The sequence below is a fragment of the Rosa rugosa genome, chromosome 1, assembly GCF_958449725.1.
Source record: "Rosa rugosa chromosome 1, drRosRugo1.1, whole genome shotgun sequence".
Classification (NCBI taxonomy): domain Eukaryota; kingdom Viridiplantae; phylum Streptophyta; class Magnoliopsida; order Rosales; family Rosaceae; genus Rosa; species Rosa rugosa.
The window spans coordinates 61626242-61649146 of record NC_084820.1 but is presented as its reverse complement, the minus strand read 5'-3'; the positions used below and the strand labels follow the sequence as shown (position 1 = coordinate 61649146).

General features: G+C 39.8%; 3 protein-coding genes across 3 annotated transcripts; 1 reads left to right on the top strand and 2 right to left on the bottom strand.

Moving 5' to 3' along the window:
- Window positions 1-6494: 6494 nt before the first annotated feature.
- LOC133732275 (uncharacterized) lies at window positions 6495-10203 on the bottom strand. Its single transcript, XM_062159791.1, has 5 exons — window positions 10186-10203; window positions 9146-9220; window positions 8914-8979; window positions 8406-8583; window positions 6495-6691 (listed from the first exon to the last, which is right to left on the bottom strand). Exons 1-5 carry the CDS (start codon window positions 10201-10203, stop codon window positions 6495-6497), a joined length of 534 nt encoding a protein of 177 aa, XP_062015775.1.
- Window positions 10204-20694: 10491 nt separating this feature from the next.
- On the top strand, window positions 20695-21366 carry LOC133732262 (uncharacterized). Its single transcript, XM_062159776.1, has one exon. It carries the CDS (start codon window positions 20695-20697, stop codon window positions 21364-21366), a length of 672 nt encoding a protein of 223 aa, XP_062015760.1.
- Window positions 21367-21635: 269 nt separating this feature from the next.
- LOC133732260 (uncharacterized) lies at window positions 21636-22208 on the bottom strand. The gene has a single exon (XM_062159764.1). It carries the CDS (start codon window positions 22206-22208, stop codon window positions 21636-21638), a length of 573 nt encoding a protein of 190 aa, XP_062015748.1.
- Window positions 22209-22905: the final 697 nt, after the last annotated feature.

Here is a 22905-nt window from a genome sequence, read left to right as displayed (position 1 = left end):
CGTCACACAGGTGTCGAATAAATCCACATGAAAACCATTGGCCACCGGCCACCACCGCAACCACTTATTCATTGCATGCATGCTGAGCTCGGCGTAGAGACATGTCACTCCTTAAACCAGTACGTGTTTTTCGATCAAGAGGATCAAAGTGATAAGAACTCAAGTAGTTTTACCAAGTCAAACGTATACTACGTCTTCTTCACTACAACCATACTAAAATAGTAAAATATGACTCCCTAGTCTTGACTTTTGAATCAAGTAATGGTGCACCCACCATAGTATCCGGGTTCTTATCGTATTTTAGTGCTACTGCAGTTGACCTCCATGCACTATAAATTGGCAAATTTTCGAGGAACCTTAGCATTCCATCCCTAGATTTCAAGTACTAACAAAGTTTACAGGTATTATGAATTTCAAGGCTTTCATTTTGCTAGGGCTTCTGTTTGGGCTTGTTCTTATTTCTTCCACTGCCACAGCTGATCAGAAATCCAAATATGAGAATACAGGTATAACTCATCCAAAAATGAAGTCTCATAAATTCTTATCGTATTTGAAGTCTCATAAATTCACGTATAGCTAAGCTCAATTCTGTAATGTTCTGAATTCTGATGTAGGTGAATATACATTCATACGTACGAAATGACTGATATTATGTTGTATTATGTATATGCAGCTGTAGTGAATGAGGCGAAAAAGGAAACGAATCCAGAGCAAGTAGTTGGCACTAAGCAAGGTGGTGGAGGATATTGCGGCCGCTGCTGCTGGCTTCATGGCTACCATTATTGTGGTAATCAGTGCTGTTGGCCGGAGAAAGAAGAATCAAAAGTGGTAAACGAAGCCGCTCCTTATGAAGCTAACCCTGATGGATATGGCGGAGGCTCGGGAGGAGGCGGTCGTGGAGGTGGATGAGGAGGAGGTGGTGGTGGATATGGAAGAGGTGGCGGATGGGGAAGAGGCGGCCGAGGTGGAGGCTGGGGAGGAGGCGGTCGTGGTGGTGGATGGGGAGGAGGTGGTCGTGGATATGGAAGAGGTGGTGGATGGGGAAGAGGCGGAGGCTGGGGAGGAGGTGGTGGTGGATATGGAAGAGGTGGCGGCTGGGGTGGTGGAGGGGGAAACTGATTGAAGTTGAAGTACTAGGTTTACGAAGAATGAACATATCCGAATAATATGTTCATCATGTAGTCTGTGACTAAGAGTACGTAGGTATGTAGAAGAAAGATATGAATAATAAGCTCCATGACAAGCATGCATCAGAGCATAACATAGGGTCAAATATCGCCTAGCCTGAAGTTAATTTGACCCTAGTCTAGAGGCTAGAGCTAACTCCGGAGGACAGACTGACAAGGTCGTCCATGATATGTGAACTCTTTTATATATGTGTAGTTCTTTTTTTTTTCTTTTTTTTTTCCGATACATATATATATCAATATATGTGTAGTTCTTTGTGTGAAAAATGTGCAATGTTAGTGTCATGAAGCAACATATTATAATACTATATAGTAGTACTTCTTTTAATCTGGGTCTACCTCAAGACTTTGTGTTACTGTTAGGGCTGTCAATTCTGACACGATCCGATAACACGGCTTGAAATCTGCACGAAATAAAACGGGTTGAACCCGCATGATTAAAAAGCGGGTCGGCCGCGGGTCAGCATGCCAACACGAAGTGAACCCGTATAACCCATTTATTAAATGAGTCGACCCATTTGTTAAATGAGTTGGGTTATATATTATACATAACCCGCGTAGACAACCCATTTATAAAAAAGTAATATTATATGTATACAAAGGTCGAATAAGTCCTTAAACTAGAGTTACCACTTCACCGTTAACGCTATTTATAGTGAATTTAATCCATTTATGCATTTTTTTAGTTAAATGGGTGGCAATGTTAATCCTTAAATGAGTTATTTTGTCTAATACGAAACGACCTGTTTATTAAATGGGTTAAGCGGGTTGGAGACGGGTAACCCGTTTAATAAATAGGTTGGGTTTGAGTTTAAATTTTCGACACGATTATTAAATGGGTTGAGTTTGGGTTTGTCTTTTCTGACCCGACACGGCCCATTGACAGCCCTAATTTACTGTAGCCCTTTGATGGAAACTAGCTAGTAGTGCTTTAATTTCTAATATGTGGTTAAATTAAGAGCCGTACTTAGCCAGGTCTCCAATTTCAGAATAAATTAATATCACAAACAGTTTCTGAAGTTTGGGTCATTTGACAATTTGATGCCTAACATTCTAAAACTATCACATTGGTACCTTAAAATTAATCTCCGACATACTTTTAGTATCTCCATTAATAACACCGTTAACTCCTCTTTTTTGTTTGGGGCACTTTTGTCTTACCCTTTCTCTTTCTTCCCGCGCCACAAAACTCAACACCGTCTTGATCAAGATAATTAGTCACCGAGAGTTTCTATTGGGACCTCTAAATTTACTCACTTGACCTCACTCTATTATGAATTATTAAATGACATATATAACCTACTATAAAATTACTATTAAGGACAATAATTATACCCAAAAAATATTATATTTATTTTATGTAGACTTTCCAATTCAATAATATTAGATTGTATTCCTTATTATTTTCCTTATCTATTTTCATTTTCCAATTTCACTACATACTCATTAAAGCATTCATATATATTTAATAAGAATTAAAAATATGATTAAGATCATGTGACATAAAAATGTATGATATATATGTTGAACGCATATTGGTGAGGGAAAACAAAATAAATCCTCTTATGATTTATGACCTAAATCTAAGTCAATCCATTTTATTTGCAAAAAAAAAAAAAACTAAAAAAGTTTAAATAATTAATCATGTGGTACAAAAAATACAGAAAAAAAAAACATTAAAAAACGAATGATTTTTTTTTTAGAATAAAAACAAATGATTTCTTCATTTTTTTTTTTGCACAGCTAAAATAGAAAAAAAAACATAATAATTCATGGCATTTTCTTATTGATTAGACATTAATTTTTGAAACTCAAGTTTGATTAAGAAATGTATATCTAGTTAAGATTTATAGAGTGATTAAATCATTGAAATGACTAAATTTTTTATTTTAAAGATAATAATTTGTTTGCAAATTATATGAGTGAGGTTATTTGAGGAAGTTTAGTGGGGTTTAATGAGTAAATTTAGTATTTGAAAATTTGATAAGAGGTGTAAAAAGCATAGAGGTCAAGAGAGTAAATTTGGAGGTTCCAATGATGAACTCTCTCTCCGTAGAGCACTAGGGTTTTCAAAACTTTTCTCTCTCTCCGTCTGGCGGCCCGTCCTGTGATATGCTGTCGTCAAAATGGAATTGTTGGCCCTTTGGGCTGTTGGTCTGTGGTTTGCACCTTCGATCTGATCGCTAGTGTGCAGAGGAGATGGAGGGGAAGATCAAGGCTGCTGGCGCGGGGTCTTGTTCTCGCTGGCTGGGTTTGGGAGCGGAGCGGGCTGGAACGGCGGCTGGACTACCATGGATGCAGGGTCGGCGGCTTGGTGGGGTAGCACGGGCTAGGTGGCAGACTGGAGGTGATGAGGTTGTGGCGGTCGGGCTTGACTCGGATCGGATTAACCCGACCTGGGTTGGGCTGCCGATGTACGATCTGGGGAAGGGGACGGTGGAATGGGGTGGTGTCTCTCCAAGGCGTGCTAGGGAGGACGGAAGGCTGACTGCGGCGGTCCTGAGTCGGTGGCGGAGCGGCGCTGTGGGTGGTTCGGCGGTGGTCGTAGCGGGATCAGGCTAATATTGGCTGGCGCCTTTTCACCTTCTTGACTCTATGGTTGTTGTTTGGGCTTGGGTTTGGGTTCAATTTTTGGGCCCTGCCCTAGCTCTCTTTTTATTTAAAGCTATTTTTACTTTCTATTGCTTAGTTTATTTGCACATTTTGCGAGTAATAAGTCCCTATACTTATGGTGTAGGGTTAGTCGGGCTTTGTGCCTGTGTGTGCACTCAAAGTGTCTTGTCTACTCTAGGTAGGCAGCAAGTTCCTTGCTTTGTCAAATGGTCGCTACCGCCTAGTGATAGGGTGAAGCTACGTGTCGTCGGATTTATCCTCCGGCGGCAACATAGTAGGAAAACTGTGCTTATGGTAATTATGCTACGTTGTAATCGAGTTACATATCGAGTTATCTTTCCGTTATGTCACTGTTTGGGCCCAAAATGAGCATTTTGGCCTGACAAGGCGTGTCTTGGAGAAATGAGCCAATGTCAGTGGCTCAAGCTATATATTGTCGACAAGTTCGAAATATATTATTTAGAGGCTAAATAAAGCTTACCTACATAATTATGGAAAGAAAAGGAAATGATGGAAGCATGGAAATGAAAAGTCAACTTTAGCATATTTTCCTACTTCGGCTAAGAGAAACCAAGCTAAACAAGGAAGGAAGGGCGGCAGACTAACCAAACGAAATCCAAATGAGCTAAAACTTTCCAGATAAATTCTATACATCCCAAGGATAATTTCTTATGAAGAGTGCCAGAGCTATTTTTGAGTGGAAAGCCTTCAAACAATCAGTCCAATTTTCTGCAGAAGCAAAACTGGAAAACTGGACCTGTAAGGAGTCCAGCAGCATTTCCGGACCAACCACATGGAAGAAAGCTCTGAAAATTTGTCACAATGATCTACACTCATTGTGGATCATTTGATATGAAGAAGTCGAAGGCCTATTTTGAGTTCTTGGTGGAGATATAGCTGCAGAAAAATTGGAGCAGTAAGTGCTTAAACCTAACATTCCATTAGTGTTTAAGTGCTTAAACCTAACAATTCCATTAGTGTTTAAGTCCTCAAACCTAATCCATCATGATTTGTTTAAGGTCAACCACTATGGCTTGGTAGCCTATATATAGAGGCTACAACAAGTAACAATAGACAACACAATTCATCAATACAATCTCTAAGATTATCCAAGCCTCTCTAGAGCAACCCTCTCTAAGAGCAACTCCTTTCCTTCTCTTACCGGTGATCACACTCCAGTCCTAGTCTTCTCAAGAGCCGACTGTCAGTGCCACCAAACCCTCTGTCAATGTGCTTCGGTCCTAGTCTCCTCGGGAGCCGACTGTAGTACCACGACCACAACGGTTACTGAACCAGCTAAGCAAGGGTAACGCCCTCGCAAACCAGCCAAGCTAAAGTCACGCTTTAGCAAGTTCTCCCTACTTCCCGGTGATTTCGCTCTGCTCGACCTACAACGTTGAGTATCGACTTGGTGATACAAGACAAAGTCCTCACCACGAGGCACAGAAGAATCCCGCGACGAGGTTGGTCCTCTCCTCGTCTACAGTCGCTCGAAAGAAGTCAGGTCAAGGGACACCCCCGATGACCGCACCCGAACGGTGCTGGCACGGCCGCACAAGAAAAGAGATTGTTGACCAGCTCAAGCAAAATTGGAGCCAAACAGTCACCGCTGTGTTAAAGCAAATAGAGTAGCCGATAGAGCACTTTTTGCTAGTTGGTGCCTTGTTGAATACATTTATTTAGTAGAGACCCTTGATATCATTTCAGGACGTTCTGTAGGTGCGTATTGTAATCAGGGGTTTAGGCTCAATATCCCCCCTCGTATTCAGCAGTTTCATTAATCAAGGCTTGAGGGCAGCTGCACCAGCCCTTATTTCTTTCAAAAAAAAAAATTTGGAGGTTCCAATAGAAAAACTCTTAGGACTAGTTTGGGATTGCTGTGACTTTTAAAAAAAACTACCGCTGCTATGTTGTGAGAATAATCAACTGTGAATTAAAACAGTTTCGTGTTTGGTAAATAATATTTTTAAAGGTGCTGTCAGTACATAAAACAACTGCAGAGTGTGTTTTGATCCACAACAGCTTCTAAAAGCAACCTCTAGGCTGCTTCTAAAATCTGCTGCCACTGACCTATAACTTTCGATTAAAGCTGTTTTTTATTTATTTACCAAACACAATAAAATCTAAAATTTTGAACAAAAGCTGATTTTTTTAAAAGCGAAGCAATCCCAAACGGGGCCTTAGTCACCAATCACTAACTAAAAAAAAAAAAAAAAGGGTATTTGACTCAAAGCACCGAAATGAGCCAAAATTGGGTGTGTTTGGTATGACTGTGTTTTTCAGAAAAGCTGGCTTCTGCTTATTTCTGAGAATAAGTGGCTGAAAAGCAAAGCAGCTGAGTGTTTGGTAAACTAGCTTTTTATAAGTGCTGTCAGTGGCAAAAGCAGTGGCAAAGTGTTTGGCAAACTCAAAACTGGTTTGTGCTTTTGTTTGTGGAATGGCCGATTTGGACATGAAAGATTATTTTACCTTGATTGTTTGGTAATATAATGTTGTTCAAATACTCTTGTTATCATTTTTAATCTTTATTATGTCCTTATAAATTTTTGTTAACTTTCAATTTTTATAAATCATGGTGACCATATGATTAATATTGGACAATTTTTAAAATAATTTATACAAATATATTAGTAACATTACTAACAATTGGTTTCTGATTGACATCAAGTAACCACAAAAAATATCATAACATATTCAAATGTCCACATTATTACACGCACTCATCAAACTTTGAGTAATGTTATTTGTTATTGTTTCCATTTCTTGTGCACCATGACCATGATATTTTTCTTCTACATCATCATCCATCTCTATCCCACCACTTGACCCATCACCCGAACTTTGAGCAAAATTACTGTCTTCGCTATCAAATGTAGTCCAAGCTCTAGTACCTATGACAAACATATGAATGCAAACTTCTAGTTTAAAAGAGCAGGAAAGAAAACTTGACAAAGGGTATAATAATAGCTATATGACAGCAACACACTAAATTAGCAAGGACCTAAAGGTATTGTATACTTCTAAACTATCAATCAGGAAAGCTAGGACACAAGGAAAAAAATAAAAATAAAAAAACCCGACATAAGAAAGCAAAAGAAGAAAGATTTTGGTCTGTGGTCATCCAAGTATGAATGTTTAATTAATCAATCATGCCTTCCCTTTGTGCAAAGTGTGCTGTGTGCAACAACACCACAAAGAAGAAAAGACAAAAGAAGCAAATTTTATCAAAACTAGTTTTGTTTCTTTGCAAATAAAGGAGAAGTCTTCATATTCAGACCAAATGCACCAGAACAAAAGCAATATTAGAGTCCAGAGACTTTGAAACCGGACCACGAGGAGATGCAAAGTTCCTTCAGTGGCATCCTTGTCTAAATATAAAACTTTAATCCAAGTGTCACTATGCCAAAAAAGTCTTCAGACGACAGACCATATCTGTCGTCTGATGAAGTAAAAATCTGTCGTCTAGGTGCCTGTCGTCTCTTAGCCACTCAGACGACAGATATTCTCCGTCGTTGATAATGCACTCAGACGACAGATTTAGTTTAAGGTACTGTCGTCTGAAGTACCTAATATTGAAGAATCGGGGTCTTTCTGTCGTCTGAAACACCATACCACTACATATTTATGTTGTTTCTGTCGTCTGATTTGAAGAACAATGACAATTATATGTCGACTGATTTCGTATGTAACAACATTTATATCGTGAGTTATGTTGTTTGAGATTTCTTTGGACTACAGATAATTGTGATTCTTGTGGTTAGATTTGATTTCTAACTACAGTTTTAGTTTTTTTATGTTGTTTGAATGTCACTTGGAGTATAGTCTTACCCAAATTTCTGTTGTTTGAATTAGTATTCAATCTCATTTTTCTGTTGTTTGTTTGGACTTTAAACCATTGTTTTAGTTATGTTCTGTTGTTTGAGAATGATTAGAAATATACTTTTATGTTGTTTGAAGTAGGTAGAAACAACATATGAACCACCTACTTCTGTTGTCTGAGAGCTCTTTGAACTCCACTTTTCTGTTGTTTGAAGTAGGTAAAAACAACATATCAACCACCTAGTTCTGTTGTCTGAGAGCTCTTTGTACTCTACTTTTCTATTGTTTGAACGTGGTAGAAACAACAGATGATCATTTGTTTATGTTGTTTCTATTTTCTTGATACAACATAAATTGTGAAACCTGCATATATATACATATGTTGCCTTTCAACCATTTCAACATCATTCATTTACAATCATCAAAACCATAAAATTGGACTAAAATCAGCATTCAAAATGATGCCTACGTTTCATTGCATCAACATCATCCAAAATACAATTCATAGTTACAACCATTTCAATATCTGTTTTAAAGTAAAAAATCATGTCTGCAAATCCATTTCTCTGAGCTCTGCTTCCATGTCAATTAAGATAAAGTATTAAGCTTATCTCTTGTTCATAAAGACAACAGTTGAACTATTTAGACATTGTGGACAAGGCAAAACTTGAATCTTAGGAGATAAAAGATACTAGTTACGACTTTGACCACACTAGACTTTAACATGCTTCAAACCTTTATCTGCAGCAATCTTTCCTCCTATGTAGCCCTTACTCTACATAATACCTGCAACCAAAAGCAGAAGCAGAAGTGCTGCTGTTAATATTCCGATTGATGTTATGGCTTTCTTCTTTTTGCCATCATCTGAAGGAACTTCAAAGTCTGCGCAGACTTTAAAGTCATCTTCTAATGATCTTTTGATATATTTTTGAAAATTAAATTTGCTTCCAGGTGCTAAATGAACCTATAATAACAGACTGTTGTCATTTACTGAGCATTCTCATCCTGCACTTCAAGTCTTTCATATTATCTCATTTACTGAGCATTCTCATTCTCTTCTGAGGTGAATTGATCCCATCATCCTATGAATACTAAAGCTTAAAGCCAAACAAGGCCAGAGGGCAATAAATATTGATCAAGCCAAAAGAAAGAAAAAAGTCACAGAAAAGTAAAAAAAAGACTTATAAGGATTATATTATATGTAATGAGAAGTGACAGATGCATATGGGCTTACAGAACTAGCAGAAAGGATTTCTGAATCAGACATTTACCAAGCCCCACAACTTCAACCAACCAAGTAAATGTCTTTTACATAGTTACAAAGGATCAAGTTTTCAGCTTTTTCCTGCTGCATTAAACACTGTACAAGCCAGAAAGAATTACAAATTATTTTTAAAGCTTTTCCAGAACTTCTTCTTCCTATGCTAAAAATGATTGAAAAACTTTCAGTCTGCTCTTTGTACTGTGGTCTTAAACAAGAGGATGTACAACTTTTGATCCATTGAGAAATACATAAAGCCACTTACTGAGTGTGTCACAAAAGACCCAAAATTTATTCCTACAATGCAGTGCCATGCTGGTCCATATACCCCATCAAATTCCTGCACAAGAAAAAGTAGCACAACCCCACAAAACCACACTAATCAATCATAATCTCACATACCCAATTCAAATCCGAACTCAAACAATTAAACCATAATCAACAACAAATCAATTTTACCTTTACACTACAAGAAAAATGGCCTTTTGCAAGGAATTTTTTCTTTGATGATCTTTGAGTCACATATTCAAGCGTTTGTACCTCATATGAACATAAGGTTCAGAGAGTTTCTGAAATGCTATAATTGAAATACATAAGATACTTAACTTGCCAGAAGATAACAAAAAGAAAAACAAGCATAGAGAAAGCTTTACGTGATGTGCCAGGAACTATATGAAGTGAATGACGCTCATGATGGTGCTAACTATGAAGCTTAAAGGAAATAGATAATGAGCATAACATAAGCAGAAGTTGCCACATTAATTTAAGAACAATGCTCAAACGTTACCACATCATTCTCAACCTATTATTTACTATAGTTCCCCAGTATGTCTTGGGACATTCTCCTACAGAGCTGCTGCACGCTAAGTTCTTGTGTTTATATTTTAGTCTGTTCCAGAAAGACCCTTGATCAGATCCATGACCCCTAGGAAAATAGGATCTGCCCTGCTCCACCCCGTGGAAGCAAACATGTTATTATTGATCCCATTAGTCATTCATAGTTATGACTGACGAATATACAAGCTAGAAATATAATTGAATATTGAGTTACTAAAGAAGAGTATTTTCACTGTTTGTTAAAACATATGGCCACATTATTATACCTACAGAGCTGCTACACACTAATGCTTCACATTTGTTCTTTTTTTTTTTCATTTAAAATGAAGAAAGGAAAAATAAAAGAATCTAAAAGTTGCTTTTACGTTGGGCTGCATAGGGATGGGTCCAAACTGTGGGAAACAATGTGGAACTCCTCCACTATCCGAAGAGAGATATAGTTAGTATTTGATGAAACTCAACAGGTACCTTTAGATTCAAGCTCATTGCCACTCAAGACTCAAAATTGAAACCAAAAAGAACCCAAATTATTTCTAAAAATTCAAAACCAAGTAGAATGGGTTACTTTTTTTATTCAATGGGTCATTGAATTAGCAGAAAAAGCCCTAACATCTCAAAACAAAAGAAAAATTGCAGAAAAAAGAGGAAGGAGGTAGCCAGGGCTTCGGCAAGTTATGTCATGAAACAAAACTAATAAATGATAATTGGTGAATCTTCACAATCCGAACAACTATCAAGACTAGATATTAAATCCCGTCGGAGACTTACCACTGAATCGAACGATATGCTGGTTGCTGGTTACAGCCTTGCTCGTTGTGTTCCGTGTTCGGGACTCGGGAGTGCTCCAAGTCTCCAACCCTGAGTTCGGTGGTGGCCGCTGGGGCTTGAAAGGCTGGAGGCGGAGCTCGGAGACATGCAGGAGATGGGTTGTTGGTTACAGCCTTGCAGGTTGCTGCGTTCTGTGAAATGGACCAGAGATGGGTTAGATCAAAAATGGAGAGAGAGAGAGAAAGAAGAGAAAATTTCAGAAAACCCAAACATCCAATCAATAAACCCAAACATAGATTTCATATACCCAATGTCCCAATCAATAAGAAGAGAAAATTTTAGAAAACCCAATAGAAAAAACGAGGAACTGAATCTTAGGCATCAGATATAGAGTCATGGAGGTTGAAGATTGAGAGGGAGGAGCACTATTGGAGAGGAATCCGAGCCTTAGATTCTGAATAACCATAAACCATCCCAAATCGAAATGAACCATAAACCATCCCCAAATCCATAAACCAGAATAAAACCCAATTCTATTTCAATCACCCCATCTCTAAATCGTTACCAATTCGATATCCCAAAGAAACCCTAAAACCCCAAATCAATATCCCAAGGAAGCACTAAAACCCAACACAAATCAAGGTCGAAACCCTAAGACGAAGAATAAGACTTACCGTGAAATCGAAGAACTCCACCAACAGTGTCTTCTTGACCTAGATCGGGGAGAGGTTGATGAGACTCTTCTGTGTAGAAAACCTAGATCAGGGAGAGAATAACCATAATTGGGAAAGGGAAAGAATGTCTCTGATTAGGGGAGAAGAACCAAAAGGGGAGCTGAAGTTGCTCGGGGTCTAGCTCAGGGAGAAGGAAAGAAGGTTTCTGTTTTTTTGACCGAGTGTTGAGAAAACTCGGGGTATATAGGCATTTAGTTCACATTAAGTTTTAGTTCAACCAAAAATATTTTTTTGTCCAGATAAGGATAAATAATTTTTCCATTTACTTAGACAACAGAATCTGTTGTCTGAATTTTCTAAATTATAACAAACTTGAAAAAGTTGAATTGGTGTTGATTTTGATACCATTTAGACGACATAAATAGTTAAATATGTTGTCTGAAGACGTTCAAAAAAATCAGACAACAGAAAAAACGTCTTCTGTCGTCTGAGGGGTATGGTATAAAGCATTTTTTGACATAGTGTGTATTCACAAAAGCACAAAGCAATTTTTTGGAAGGATCCTATAAATGCGAAAGAACTTTTACTTAAATTATCAAATAAGTTGTCCGGGTGGAAGAAAGGAACACTCTCAAGGGCAGGCAGGTTAACCCTTATTAAATCTAACATTGCTGGTATGCCTAATCACATTATGTCTTGTTTCAAATGTCCAAAGAAGTTGACCAACAACATTGATAAACAAGCCAGATCCTTTTTCTGGGGCTCAGACATGAAATGTGCTCCTGTTGCTTGGGAGGAGGTGTGCCATCCCAAGTCAACAGGTGGCTTGGGCATTAGACGTTTAGCTTATTTTAATAATGCAGCTATAGCTAAACTAGCTTGGAAAATAATTAATGATAAGGATAACTGGTGGTCACAAATTATGAGAAGAAAGTATCTAAGAAAGGTTTCTTCTTCTTTTTTCTGGCCAAGAAGAAACAGAAGAACTCTATTGCTTGGAATGGTGTCTTGGATGCAAGAGACCTGATCATGAAAGGAATGAGGTGGATTATAGGTAATGGTAAGAATATTAAATTTTGGACTTTTAATTGGGCCTTTGATTGTCATTTACTTGATTTCATTCCTGATGATAGAAGGAATATGATTAACCTAGAAGAATCAATGGTTGAGTATATTATTAATGGTAAATGGGACAAGGGAAAGCTTGCTTCTGTTCTAGACCCTAATATTGTGAAGCAAATTCTTGGCATTCCTTTACCTGTATGTGAACAAGAAGATGAATATATTTGGGGTCCCTCCTCAAATGGTAGATTTTCTATTAAATCTGCTACGTGGTTGCAATATGATCATCTTCGTAAGCATAGCCACTACAAGTTGATTAATAAGCTCCGGAAGCTTAATGTTCAACCAAAAATTAAAATCTTTGGCTGGCTGTTGCTTAGAGGAAGACTCAAAACGAGGGACAGACTTTCCAGGTTTGGGATTATTAATGATAACTCGTGTCTTCTCTGTAATAGAGATAATGAGACTGCTGATCATTTGTTTGGCTATTGCGAATTCACTAAGGAAGTGTGGAGGTTGGAAAACATTAACACCCCAGTAGACTGGGAGGAAGGATATCTCAAAGTTTTTTAGGAACTTTTTTTACTACAACCTTACAATGCTGACCTGTTTGCAAAGATTATTACTTTATGCTGGCAGGTTTGGAAGACTAGAAATGATGTTATTTTCAGAACAGCTTCTGTCAATCCTATGTCAATTGTTATGTCAGTTGAAGCAATAATGAAAAGCTTTGCAAATCTTAACACTAGTACTAGTGGAGCAAAAACTTCAAACCTTTCAACCACAATTAAGTGGTCTGCTCCTCCTAGTTCTTTCGTTAAAATCAATTTTGATGGCTCAGTTAGAAAAGATTCAGCAGCTAGTGGTTTCGTTATCAGAGACCATAATGGAAGACCAGTTATTGCTGCAACCAAGTGTGTTGGCAATTCTTCTACTCCTGTTGCAGAAGCTACTGCACTCAGGGATAGTCTAATTGCGGCCAAAGACAAAGGTTTTACAAGAGTTGAAGTTGAAAGAGACTCAAAGCTGGTTATTGATGCAGTTACAGGAAGGGTGATTCCACCGTGGAGGCTACTCAAATTGATTGAAGACATTAGAACCATTGCAACTTCCTTTTCTCAAATTACCTTTAAGCATATCTATAGGGAAGCAAAATTTGTAGCTGATGCTATTGCAAATTTAGGACATAATGCTGCTTCTCCTATGTCTTGGAGTGATAGGGTCCCAAGTGAGGCTTCTAGAGCCTTAATTTTGACGTTGTAAACTTTGGTTGCCCAAGAGGCTTCCTTCTTTAAATTATTTTTCTTTTCTTATAAAAAAAAATGGAAAAGCAAAGTTGAAAGCTTCTTTCCAGGTTTATGAACACGAAGGCAGAAAGCAAAAAAATTACAATTGAATACTCACCCAATGCACACCACCGCAAGCCTCGGCTAATACTCTTGTAAAAATCACTGTGAAATACCAAAGGAAGGTTGTCAGGACCTGTGTTCTTGGATTACAAAGCCGTTATACAACATAATGTATGAGACTATGAGTAAATAAACACATGCCAGACAACAATTCAACACAGGTTTAACTTTTGGTCAACACAGGTTTAACTGAGGTAACCAGTGATGTATTGATTACCATGCCATCACCTGGACATGTTGATCAGATTTAAGGATCGATAGAAATTACAAGTACTTAAAAAGACTGTTCTTAATGGTTTTGTGACTTTTCAGTGTATAAACATTGATCTGCAGTTTATATATACAAGAGAGCTAAACGCTCTGATACCATAGAAGTTCGGTGAATTTTCAGTGTGATACATTTCTCATGATAGTTCTAAACACAGAGATTACATCATAGGACAAGGATAGACAAAATTGGCAGAACTGTCCTGCTTACTAGTTTTCGTCCAAGTTGTTCAAGAAATCTAAATTTTGGTTCCAAGTATTTTGCGATGATAGACAGGTGCATTAATTACATTTCTTCTGATGTCGCCCACCATTATTGTGAATTAGAAGTTAAAATAGGTAGCTTAAACATTGAAAACAAACTATGTAATCAGTCCCTTACTTAAGTAATGCACGGTTGCTACTACCTCTTAGTCCCTTTTCTATTAACATGCCAGTTAAATAGCATAACATTCAACTCATGTGGAATCAGTTTATAAAACTAACTTCTATTTTAAAGAAGTTCAAACTTCAACAGACTAAGACATGGAACTCACTTGGCAATCACCAGCACCCACCCGAGCAAAAATGCAATCAGAAAAAAATAATAATAATCTAAAATTCAAAGCAATTCAAGCGTATTCCCATACCTTAACTTTAATTCAAGCACACAGAACCCGGCTTTAATCATTACCCTTTAACCTTGAGAGAAAGCTCTTCAGAAATCAAAGCCCCAAATTAATATTTTTGTTGTACATCACTAACACCCAGTGTATACATGGGTGTGGAGATTGAACCGAATACAGAGATAGGTAGGTAACAAGATAGAAAGAAGTCGAGAGAGAATACCCAAACTATCAACCATCTCAAAGAACAGCTAACTGATAATCCATAAAGAATCAATAAAAACTCCAAACAGCTGCTTAATTACAATCCAAAAACTCCTCTTTTTCGACAAAAACAATCAACCCGAACAAAAAGCAAAGTTCTTTTCAGTCAAACCGAGCTGAATTACACAAAATTAGACCACAAAACATAGAAAGAGCGCAACAACAGAGCCGAAGCAATACGATTAGGCAATTCACCCCAGAAAACGTTACCTCCAGATTTCGTTTTGGGGTCAATTTGTTCGGAGGTGTGAGCTAGGGCGTCTGTATGTGAAGAGTGCGAGCTATGGCTAATGATCCAAAAGGAGAGAGAGAGTGTGATGACCTGGATTTCTGTTATTTAATTTTGGTAATTAATAATGGACCAGTTGTACGAATAATTGTTATTGTGCTTTATTCGTAGATTGTATGTGAAGTGGAATGGTTTTCGTCCGTATAATTACTTGAATTTCACAGTTTAGGGGGTCGTGTGAAGTTTGACTTTTTGTACGTTGGGATTCTTGGGAAACTTCCTTCACGAAAGTTGTAGAGCGCATCGATACGAGTTCGTGGACATGCGGAACGTGGGAATCGGAGTTCGTATGAGAAAGTTATGGCTAGCGGAAGAAGTTTCCATTTTAGTATAAATAGAGAAAAAATCAGAATTATTTCCATTTCCATTTCCGGAAATCAGTTTTCTCTCTCTTTTCTCTCTCGGTCGACTCATTCAGAAACAAAACTTTCTGTCTGACCCGACCCGAACCCGGCGATCCGACCCGGCCGGAACTCGCAGCTCCGGCGACCTCTGGCCGTGAATTTGGACAGCTGGTTTGCCTCCTCCGTGCACTCCTCCCTGTGGTGTCCTCTAGCGGCGATAGCCACCGTGTACGGCGCAGCTAGGCGGTGTAGCTTGGCGTTTTCTGACCCGACCGGAAAACACAGCTCCGACGATTGCACGGCTTCAAGTTTCTTGTTGTGAGCTCAGAACAGCCTCCTTGATTGATTTATGGTCTTTGTTTCGATCGATTTACGTGGAAATCGGTTCAACTCAGTTTGATCAAAAATCCAAAGCTTGTGAGGTAGTTTTTGATCCCTTATGGTTGTTTTCTGACTTCGAGCTAGTTATGAGATTTCACAAGCATGCTTAGATGAAGTTTTTTGATGTTAATTGGGAGTTTTGTGAAATATTGTGTTTTTGGCCGGCCGCAGTGCGCCACCGCCTATGGCGGCGTTCTGGCGGCGTTCCGGCCATGTATGGGACTGTTTCTGGTATTATATGTCTTCTACTTGTCGATACGAGCGTTTCGATATATAATATGCAAATTTTGGAGTTCGTATGGATTTGTTATGATTTTTACGGTTTCATATTGATCGATTTATTCGATCCGTGAGGATTCGAGCGTCCGATCGACTTGTGTTTGGGTCATATCGATCGTGGGCGTATTCCGGAGACTTTGGGAGGTCTCGGATGTGGTTTTGCCTCGATTGGCGCCACTTTGGGGATTTTAGTTCAAAACAGGGGTTTCAGACTTAAATCAAATGTGAATCGTTACTAAGTGGAAACCGTTTGTGATTAGATACTTGACGAAGTATTTGGACGGTTAATTGGCGGATTGGCCGCTTTGTTCTTGGTTGAAGACGCATCGGGAATTCGAGGTGAGTAAATCTCACAAGGATCTTTATGAACAGAAGTACCATTATTGTTTTGGCGTTAATTATTTAACTGCAAACTATAGTTGGTATTAGTAGGCATTCCTGAGCAAATGACTACGTATATATATATTTACGTGAAATATATATATTCTTGTGGATGGTATTTGATGAATAATATGCATGATGATGCTTATATTATTGTTGAATGTGACTTTTCATGGAAACAATATTGTGAAAAAAGATGTTTTCTATTGTTGAAATGTATTGAGTTTGATGTTACATTTTTGAGTCAAGCGTGACTCATTTAAATGTATTGGTCTTTGTACCAAGGGTCACAGATGGTGAGTAGGGATAAGGAAAGCCGAAATTAGATGTTAGTAACGTTTTAGGTCAGGTGTGACTTACTTAACGTTCGACTTTGAGACCGGACGGGGTCTGAAGTCATATGTCACAGATGGTGACAGGTCGCAGATGGTGACCAAGGCAGGAAATATGTAATCACGTCCTTGGTAGGACGAGTGATTACGATTTCAATAGAGCTCTAGTCTGTCTGCCATGATAGCTTATGAGAGTAACGGTCGAGATTGCTGGAGACTCATAGGTATGTAGTTTAAAGGAGAGTTCCGATAGTATTCTTCTTTGATTGTCTAGATGAGGCTTGAATTGCTACTTGATGGTTAAGTTAGCAAATAAAACATTGTCACGGCAGGTGACTCATGTTGTCCTTTCTGTGGAAAGGATATGGAATGTTAGAAGGAATCATGGTTGCATGTGCTCCTTAAGTAGATTGATGTGAGTTGTTGATTGATGTTCATGAGTTACTCATACGGGCTTGCAAAAGCTTACCGGGTTTGTTGTTTGGCAACCCCGGTGCACCATTCAAATGGTGTAGGGGTTAATCCTGCAGGTCAGGAAAATCGTGGCTGAAGCTGAGGCAGCTTATTGGCAGCAGAACGGGTAGGAAGCAAATTTTGTTGGCTTTGCCAGTGTATGACTTCCGCTATGTAGTAAGCTCTGAGGAGCATTTACGTTTTATTTTGTGATGACAATTTAATTCGTAAATTTGTGTAATATATAACTCTGTGGAGCGAGTGTATATTAACTTGGATTGGTTCAGGGCATCAGTATATACTTGTTTTAAGGGAAAGATATTCCAAGTATTTGTATTGATGAGTGAATGTTCACGCATGTATAATTATGGGATTATATATATCGATTTTTATTTTTGTAAAAAATAAGGGGCGTGACATAGAGAGAGAGAGAGAGAGAGTTGAGGGAGAAGCAAGAAGAGTGCGTCTAGTTGTGTGTAATTTCTTCAAGGAATGAAGGATAAGAATTGATATTTTAAAAGAATTATTAATCTACGATGATCTCCGCTATAGTGAATATCGCGGCTTCTGCTTCTAAAAGTAAGGGATGCTAGACTTCTGCTTTTGCTCTGAAAAAGTCGTTGCTTTTCAGCAAAGCTGTCATTTCATGCTTTACCAAACACCTTATGGTTCTTTGCATATAAGCACAGGAGCATAAAGGCTCCTCCAAACGCACTCATTATCCCACTTATCCTAGTAAGAGATTTTATTCTCACTAACCCAATTTAAAGAAAAATGACTATTCTGCCCTCAACCTAATTAATCATGAGTTACATGTCACTGCCACTCTCTCTCTCTCTCTCTCTCTCTCCAGAAGGCGCCAACCCTTGGAACTCCATACTCCATCATCACCGGGGAAGCCACCGGCGGCTTCCTCCATGGGATAGGGCCTCGGTGCCACCGCTAGGAGAATGGCGTGTTTTGGACACCGACCGCTCCATCCCCAAGCTCAATCACGAAGGCGCCCGAAAAATCAACAAGCGATTCACCCCCAATCAACGTCGAAACGGAGCGTTGTCATCAATAAGGGAGTTTCTCCGAAAGGCAGGAGACGTGGTCGTCGTCAACGGTGGTTTGGCAACAGAGCTCAAGCTGCACGACGCTGACCTCAACGATTCTCTCTGGAGATCTTGATTACCTTAAAGCTGGTACAGATATCATAATCACAGCTTCGTGTTTCAGCTCAACCTCTGCTTATGGCGATGTACGTCATTTCACGGCGAGTAACTGCAGGATCAAGGCAGTTAACGGCGTTCCGTTACGCCACTACTTGCTGGAGGAACTATTTGACATTGTTTCGCGAGGAAAATGACACCTTTGGGCCCATTCTCGTCCCCTCAAACAAGTAAGTAGCTACTCTCACCACCTCCTTGTTCATTTTATCGTTTACTTCTGACGTGATTCGATTTGTTCAAACACAGATTATGGAGAGCTCAAACTCAAAGATCATTGCAGAACTTCAATATCGGCGGCGACTGCGAACGGATGCCGGAGCCTATTATTTGCGCCTTCAGCGTCCTCAAGAAATGTGCTGCCAAGGTTTAGATGATTTTTTTTTTTGGGTAAAATGGGGCAGCAGTTCTATAAGGAAAGAAAAAATAAAAAATAAAATTTTATTGTCTCCCAATAAATGTTTTGAATTGATATAATCTCCTTGTTTTTTTCTTTAATCAAAATTTTATTTGTCTAACTTTAGAGAGATTAGTTCCCATTTCGGCGACCTAAAGGTTTATTGGGGGGCAATAGAGGTTTATTGGAAGGCAATAAAGGTTTATTTTGGGGGGGGGGGGGGTAATAACCTCTCCAGCGACCTATGAAATCTCTGAACTTTTATTATCCCCCAATATATGTTTATTGGGGGGCAATAAATGTTTATTAAGGGGTAATAAACCTCTCCGGTGACCTATGAGATATCCAACGACCTTTTTGGAGACCTCCGACGAGGTTTTCAAAGAAGTCCGGCGATCGGTAACCGGACTCTGGCGAAGTCTCCTATGGTTTTTCTTTCTCTCTCTCTCTCTATGTAGTAAAAGGGTGAGGGCAAAATAGTCTCAAAAAAAAAAAACAAAAAAAAAACTTAATTGGGTATTTGGGAAGACCTTATTAGAGTCTTTATGGATAAGTGAGAAAAAAAAAATAAGTGAGTGGTGTAAGGGAGAAAAAAATCCCTAAAATTAGGGTAAGTGGTCAACCCAAAAAAAAAAAAAAAAGCAAAGCATAAGTTGTTTTACTATATGTAAAATGAGAATTAATTAGGATAACTGCTAATTAACTAACATGAGAAAGTGAAAGACAAAAATGTTGGATACCAAACTTTGAGAACAATTTGTACTAATAACTCTTCTCAATTTTTTTTTTCTCTGCAATATAACTGATCCAATCCCTTCAAGTTAGTTGTAATTTACAAAATTTTATCTTTTGAGAAAAGAAAAGGCCGGTTATAAATTTTGCTTTATATGTTATTTGTACTGTTTTTAGCACATTGAGACTATAATTATCAGTTAAGTCTCATTTAAGTTTCTGCACAGGCCTTCTCAAACTCAAGACCCATCCTAGACACTTGTCTTGGCCCTCACTTTTCTTTCACCAGGAAGTAGTGAAGTGATAAGAATTCAAAATGCAAATATATCCTCCATATCTCAAGTCTTAACTGAGAAAAACATATATAGTACACGTATGTACAATTTCTGTGCTAAACATAATGAAAATTAAAGGTGCCCGAAAAACTAAAAGAATCACACCTGAAAAACTCAATTAATGAGCCTGCAATGAATGAGTTGTGTCAACGATAGAGATATTATAACTGATATATAATACAATATTAGGACTTCCTAGTCGGTCCGAAGCACTATAAAATTACACGCAGAGAGGAATCTAACGTAGTACTCATCTATCTTTCTCGTAGCCAGCTAGATAAGCCTTTCATAATAGAAATAGTCGAAATGAAATTCAAGGGTTTCATTTTGCTAGGGCTTCTGTTTGCAGTAGTTCTCATCTCTGGGAACAAATCTGCTGTCCCTAATATGTCCCTAATACCCTGTGTCAAACCTGTCCCCATGCATTCATTGGTCCATAAAGATTAAGAAAATATTTTCTTAATCTTTTGTTCCATATTTTATTCTTTGTGGACCAATGAATGCATGAGGACTGGTTTGGCACAGTATTTTTGGGGACAGCAGATTTCATCCCCTCATCTCTTCCATTGACGCAGCGGCTGAGACATCCAAACATGAGAATAAAGGTAACTATAATAGAAAATAGTATTCTCCTTTTTTTCATTGATTTATGTCCTATTTAAATAGCTTCGAGGCTGCTAACATTGAAATTATTAGTGGAAGCCAGGGTAGCCCCAAAAGAAAAGAAATCGAGCCAAGTAGAGGATTCAAAGCCGGTCGAAATTGGCCGATGCGGGTGCTGCTGTCGTCATAATATGTGGGGATGCGGTTTGCACTGTTGTGATGGTAGAGGACCTGGCACTGGCTGTCCACCTGGAGGCAGCACTACAGGTGTTGGCGCTATTCCAGGTATTGGAGGAGGCATTCCGGGCGTTGGAGGCGGCATTCCGGGTGTTGGAGGCATTCCGGGCGTTGGAGGAGGCATTCCGGGCGTTGGAGGCGGCATTCCGGGTGTTGGAGGCATTCCGGGCGTTGGAGGAGGCATTCCGGGCGTTGGAGGCGGCATTCCGGGCGTTGGAGGAGGCATTCCGGGCGTTGGAGGCCGCATTCCGGGCGTTGGAGGCATTCCGGGCGTTGGAGGAGGCATTCCGGGCGTTGGAGGCGGCATTCCGGGTGTTGGAGGCATTCCGGGCGTTGGAGGCGGCATTCCCGGCGTTGGAGGCATTCCGGGTGTTGGAGGCATTCCGGGCGTTGGAGGAGGTGGCATTCCTGGCGTTGGAGGAGGCAGCATTCCGGGCGTTGGAGGAGGCGTTCCTGGTGTTGGAGGCATTCCGGGGGTTGGCGGTGGCGTTCCAGGGATTGGCGGCATTCCAGGCGTTGGACGCAGTGTTCCACGGGTTGGTGGAGGAATAGGAGGCGGCATTCCAGGCGTGCCCGGCCGTGGAGGAATTGGTGGCGGCGGCCGAGTCGGTGGGCGAGGAAACTGAAGGCGGACGCAGCTTATGAAGATTATGTACCTACAGGATTTACTTCGTGTATATAAATAATATGCCTTTCCACAAAAGATTTTTTTTTTTTTTGGTAATGAAATGACTTCATTGAGGGACAACACCCAAGACGGCCCAGCAAAAGCTTAAAAGACCATAGAAATTACAACCACAAAGGAAAAGGTCAATTTCCACCTAATACCAGTCCAGATAATAGGAATAGGAAAAGACCCACAAAAATACAGAGAAGTACACAGTATCAACTCCGATCACATCTCCGTTGCCGGGGGGCATGGGAGACCATCATTTCTTAGTACCAAGGTGAGGGATGGTGGTGGCTGGTTAGCCCATCGCTGAGGACCCACCGTCCCGCAGGCAAGCGACGCTGCACAGTGAGCAGCCTTGTTCGCTTCACGGGGAACCCAGTCCCAATTGCATTCTTCAAAACCAGTTGCTAGCCTTCGGATGTGGTCCAGTATTGGGTAGGTCTTCCAGTTCTTTCCCCGACCTAACCCATTTAGATCCAGGACTACCTCTTTTGCATCTGATTCGATGTGAACCTTTCTCAGATTCAGGGTACTTGCCAGGGAGATGCCATGGAGAATAGCAGATGCTTCCGCTTCCGCAACTGTTCCGCAAGTGGTTTTAATGGCTAATCCACTGATGCTCCTCCCGGTAGAGTCTCTTACAACGACTCCCAGTCCTGCTGTTGACGGTGGCCCCCAGGCTGCATCACAGTTTACTTTGAAAAATCCACGAGGAGGGGGCATCCAATGAGTCTGGGGACGCACCACCCGATTGCTGGTAGCAGACGGAATCATTCCCAACTCGTGATTTGGCATCAGCGTTGCTGCTTGGAATTCCGATGCTAAGGATACCGCAGAGGAGATGGTCAAGTAAGGTGATAAGGGTTTGGATTGATACACAAACAGGCATCTGGCCTTCCAAATAGCCCAGCATAAGAAGCTCATCAATGTAAGTACTCTGTTCCGATTGCTATCATTATGTTGTGATCTTGCTATCTTTAAGAACCAAACATCCAGAGTTGTAAAGTTCTGCTTATCAACACGTAATCCCAGTGGTGAGCCAAACCAAACCCCCTCCACCCACGGGCAAAGGAAAAGTAAATGTTCAAAAGTTTCCTCTGTCTCCCCACAGATGGGGCATAGGGGAGACAGGGTAACTCGCCTTTTGAACAAATGGTACATAGTTGGGGCTGCACCAATTAGGACCCTCCACAGGAATAGTCTAACTTTAGGCAGGGTTTTGATTTTCCAAAGGCACTTCCAGATCATTGGGTCATAAATGTGGGATGAGCTACAGCTTGTTTGGTGTGGATTAAAGCTATTCTTGTGCCCCCAATGATAACCTGACTTCACTGTGTATCTTCCATCCTTGTTCCACGGCCAGACTAAAATATCATCTTCCCCTTCCAGACCAATGGGTACTTTTAGAATACAGTTCGCCTCCTCTGAATTTATTAAATGGATAATACTGTTCAGTTCCCAGTTCCTTGTCTCCCAGTTAATGAGTGAACTG

Excerpts from the sequence above, each read along its gene's own strand:
- LOC133732275 (XM_062159791.1), bottom strand. Across the intron at positions 8,980-9,145 it reads GGTCTTTTGTGACACACTCA|TGTTTAATGCAGCAGGAAAA; the intron begins GTAAGTGGCTTT and ends TGGCTTGTACAG. Across the intron at positions 6,692-8,405 it reads GCTTCTGCTTTTGGTTGCAG|GTACTAGAGCTTGGACTACA; the intron begins GTATTATGTAGA and ends TGTTTGTCATAG.
- LOC133732262 (XM_062159776.1), top strand. The coding sequence starts at position 20,695 with ATGTGGGGATGCGGTTTGCACTGTTGTGATGGTAGAGGACCTGGCACT.
- LOC133732260 (XM_062159764.1), bottom strand. The coding sequence starts at position 22,208 with ATGCCAAATCACGAGTTGGGAATGATTCCGTCTGCTACCAGCAATCGG.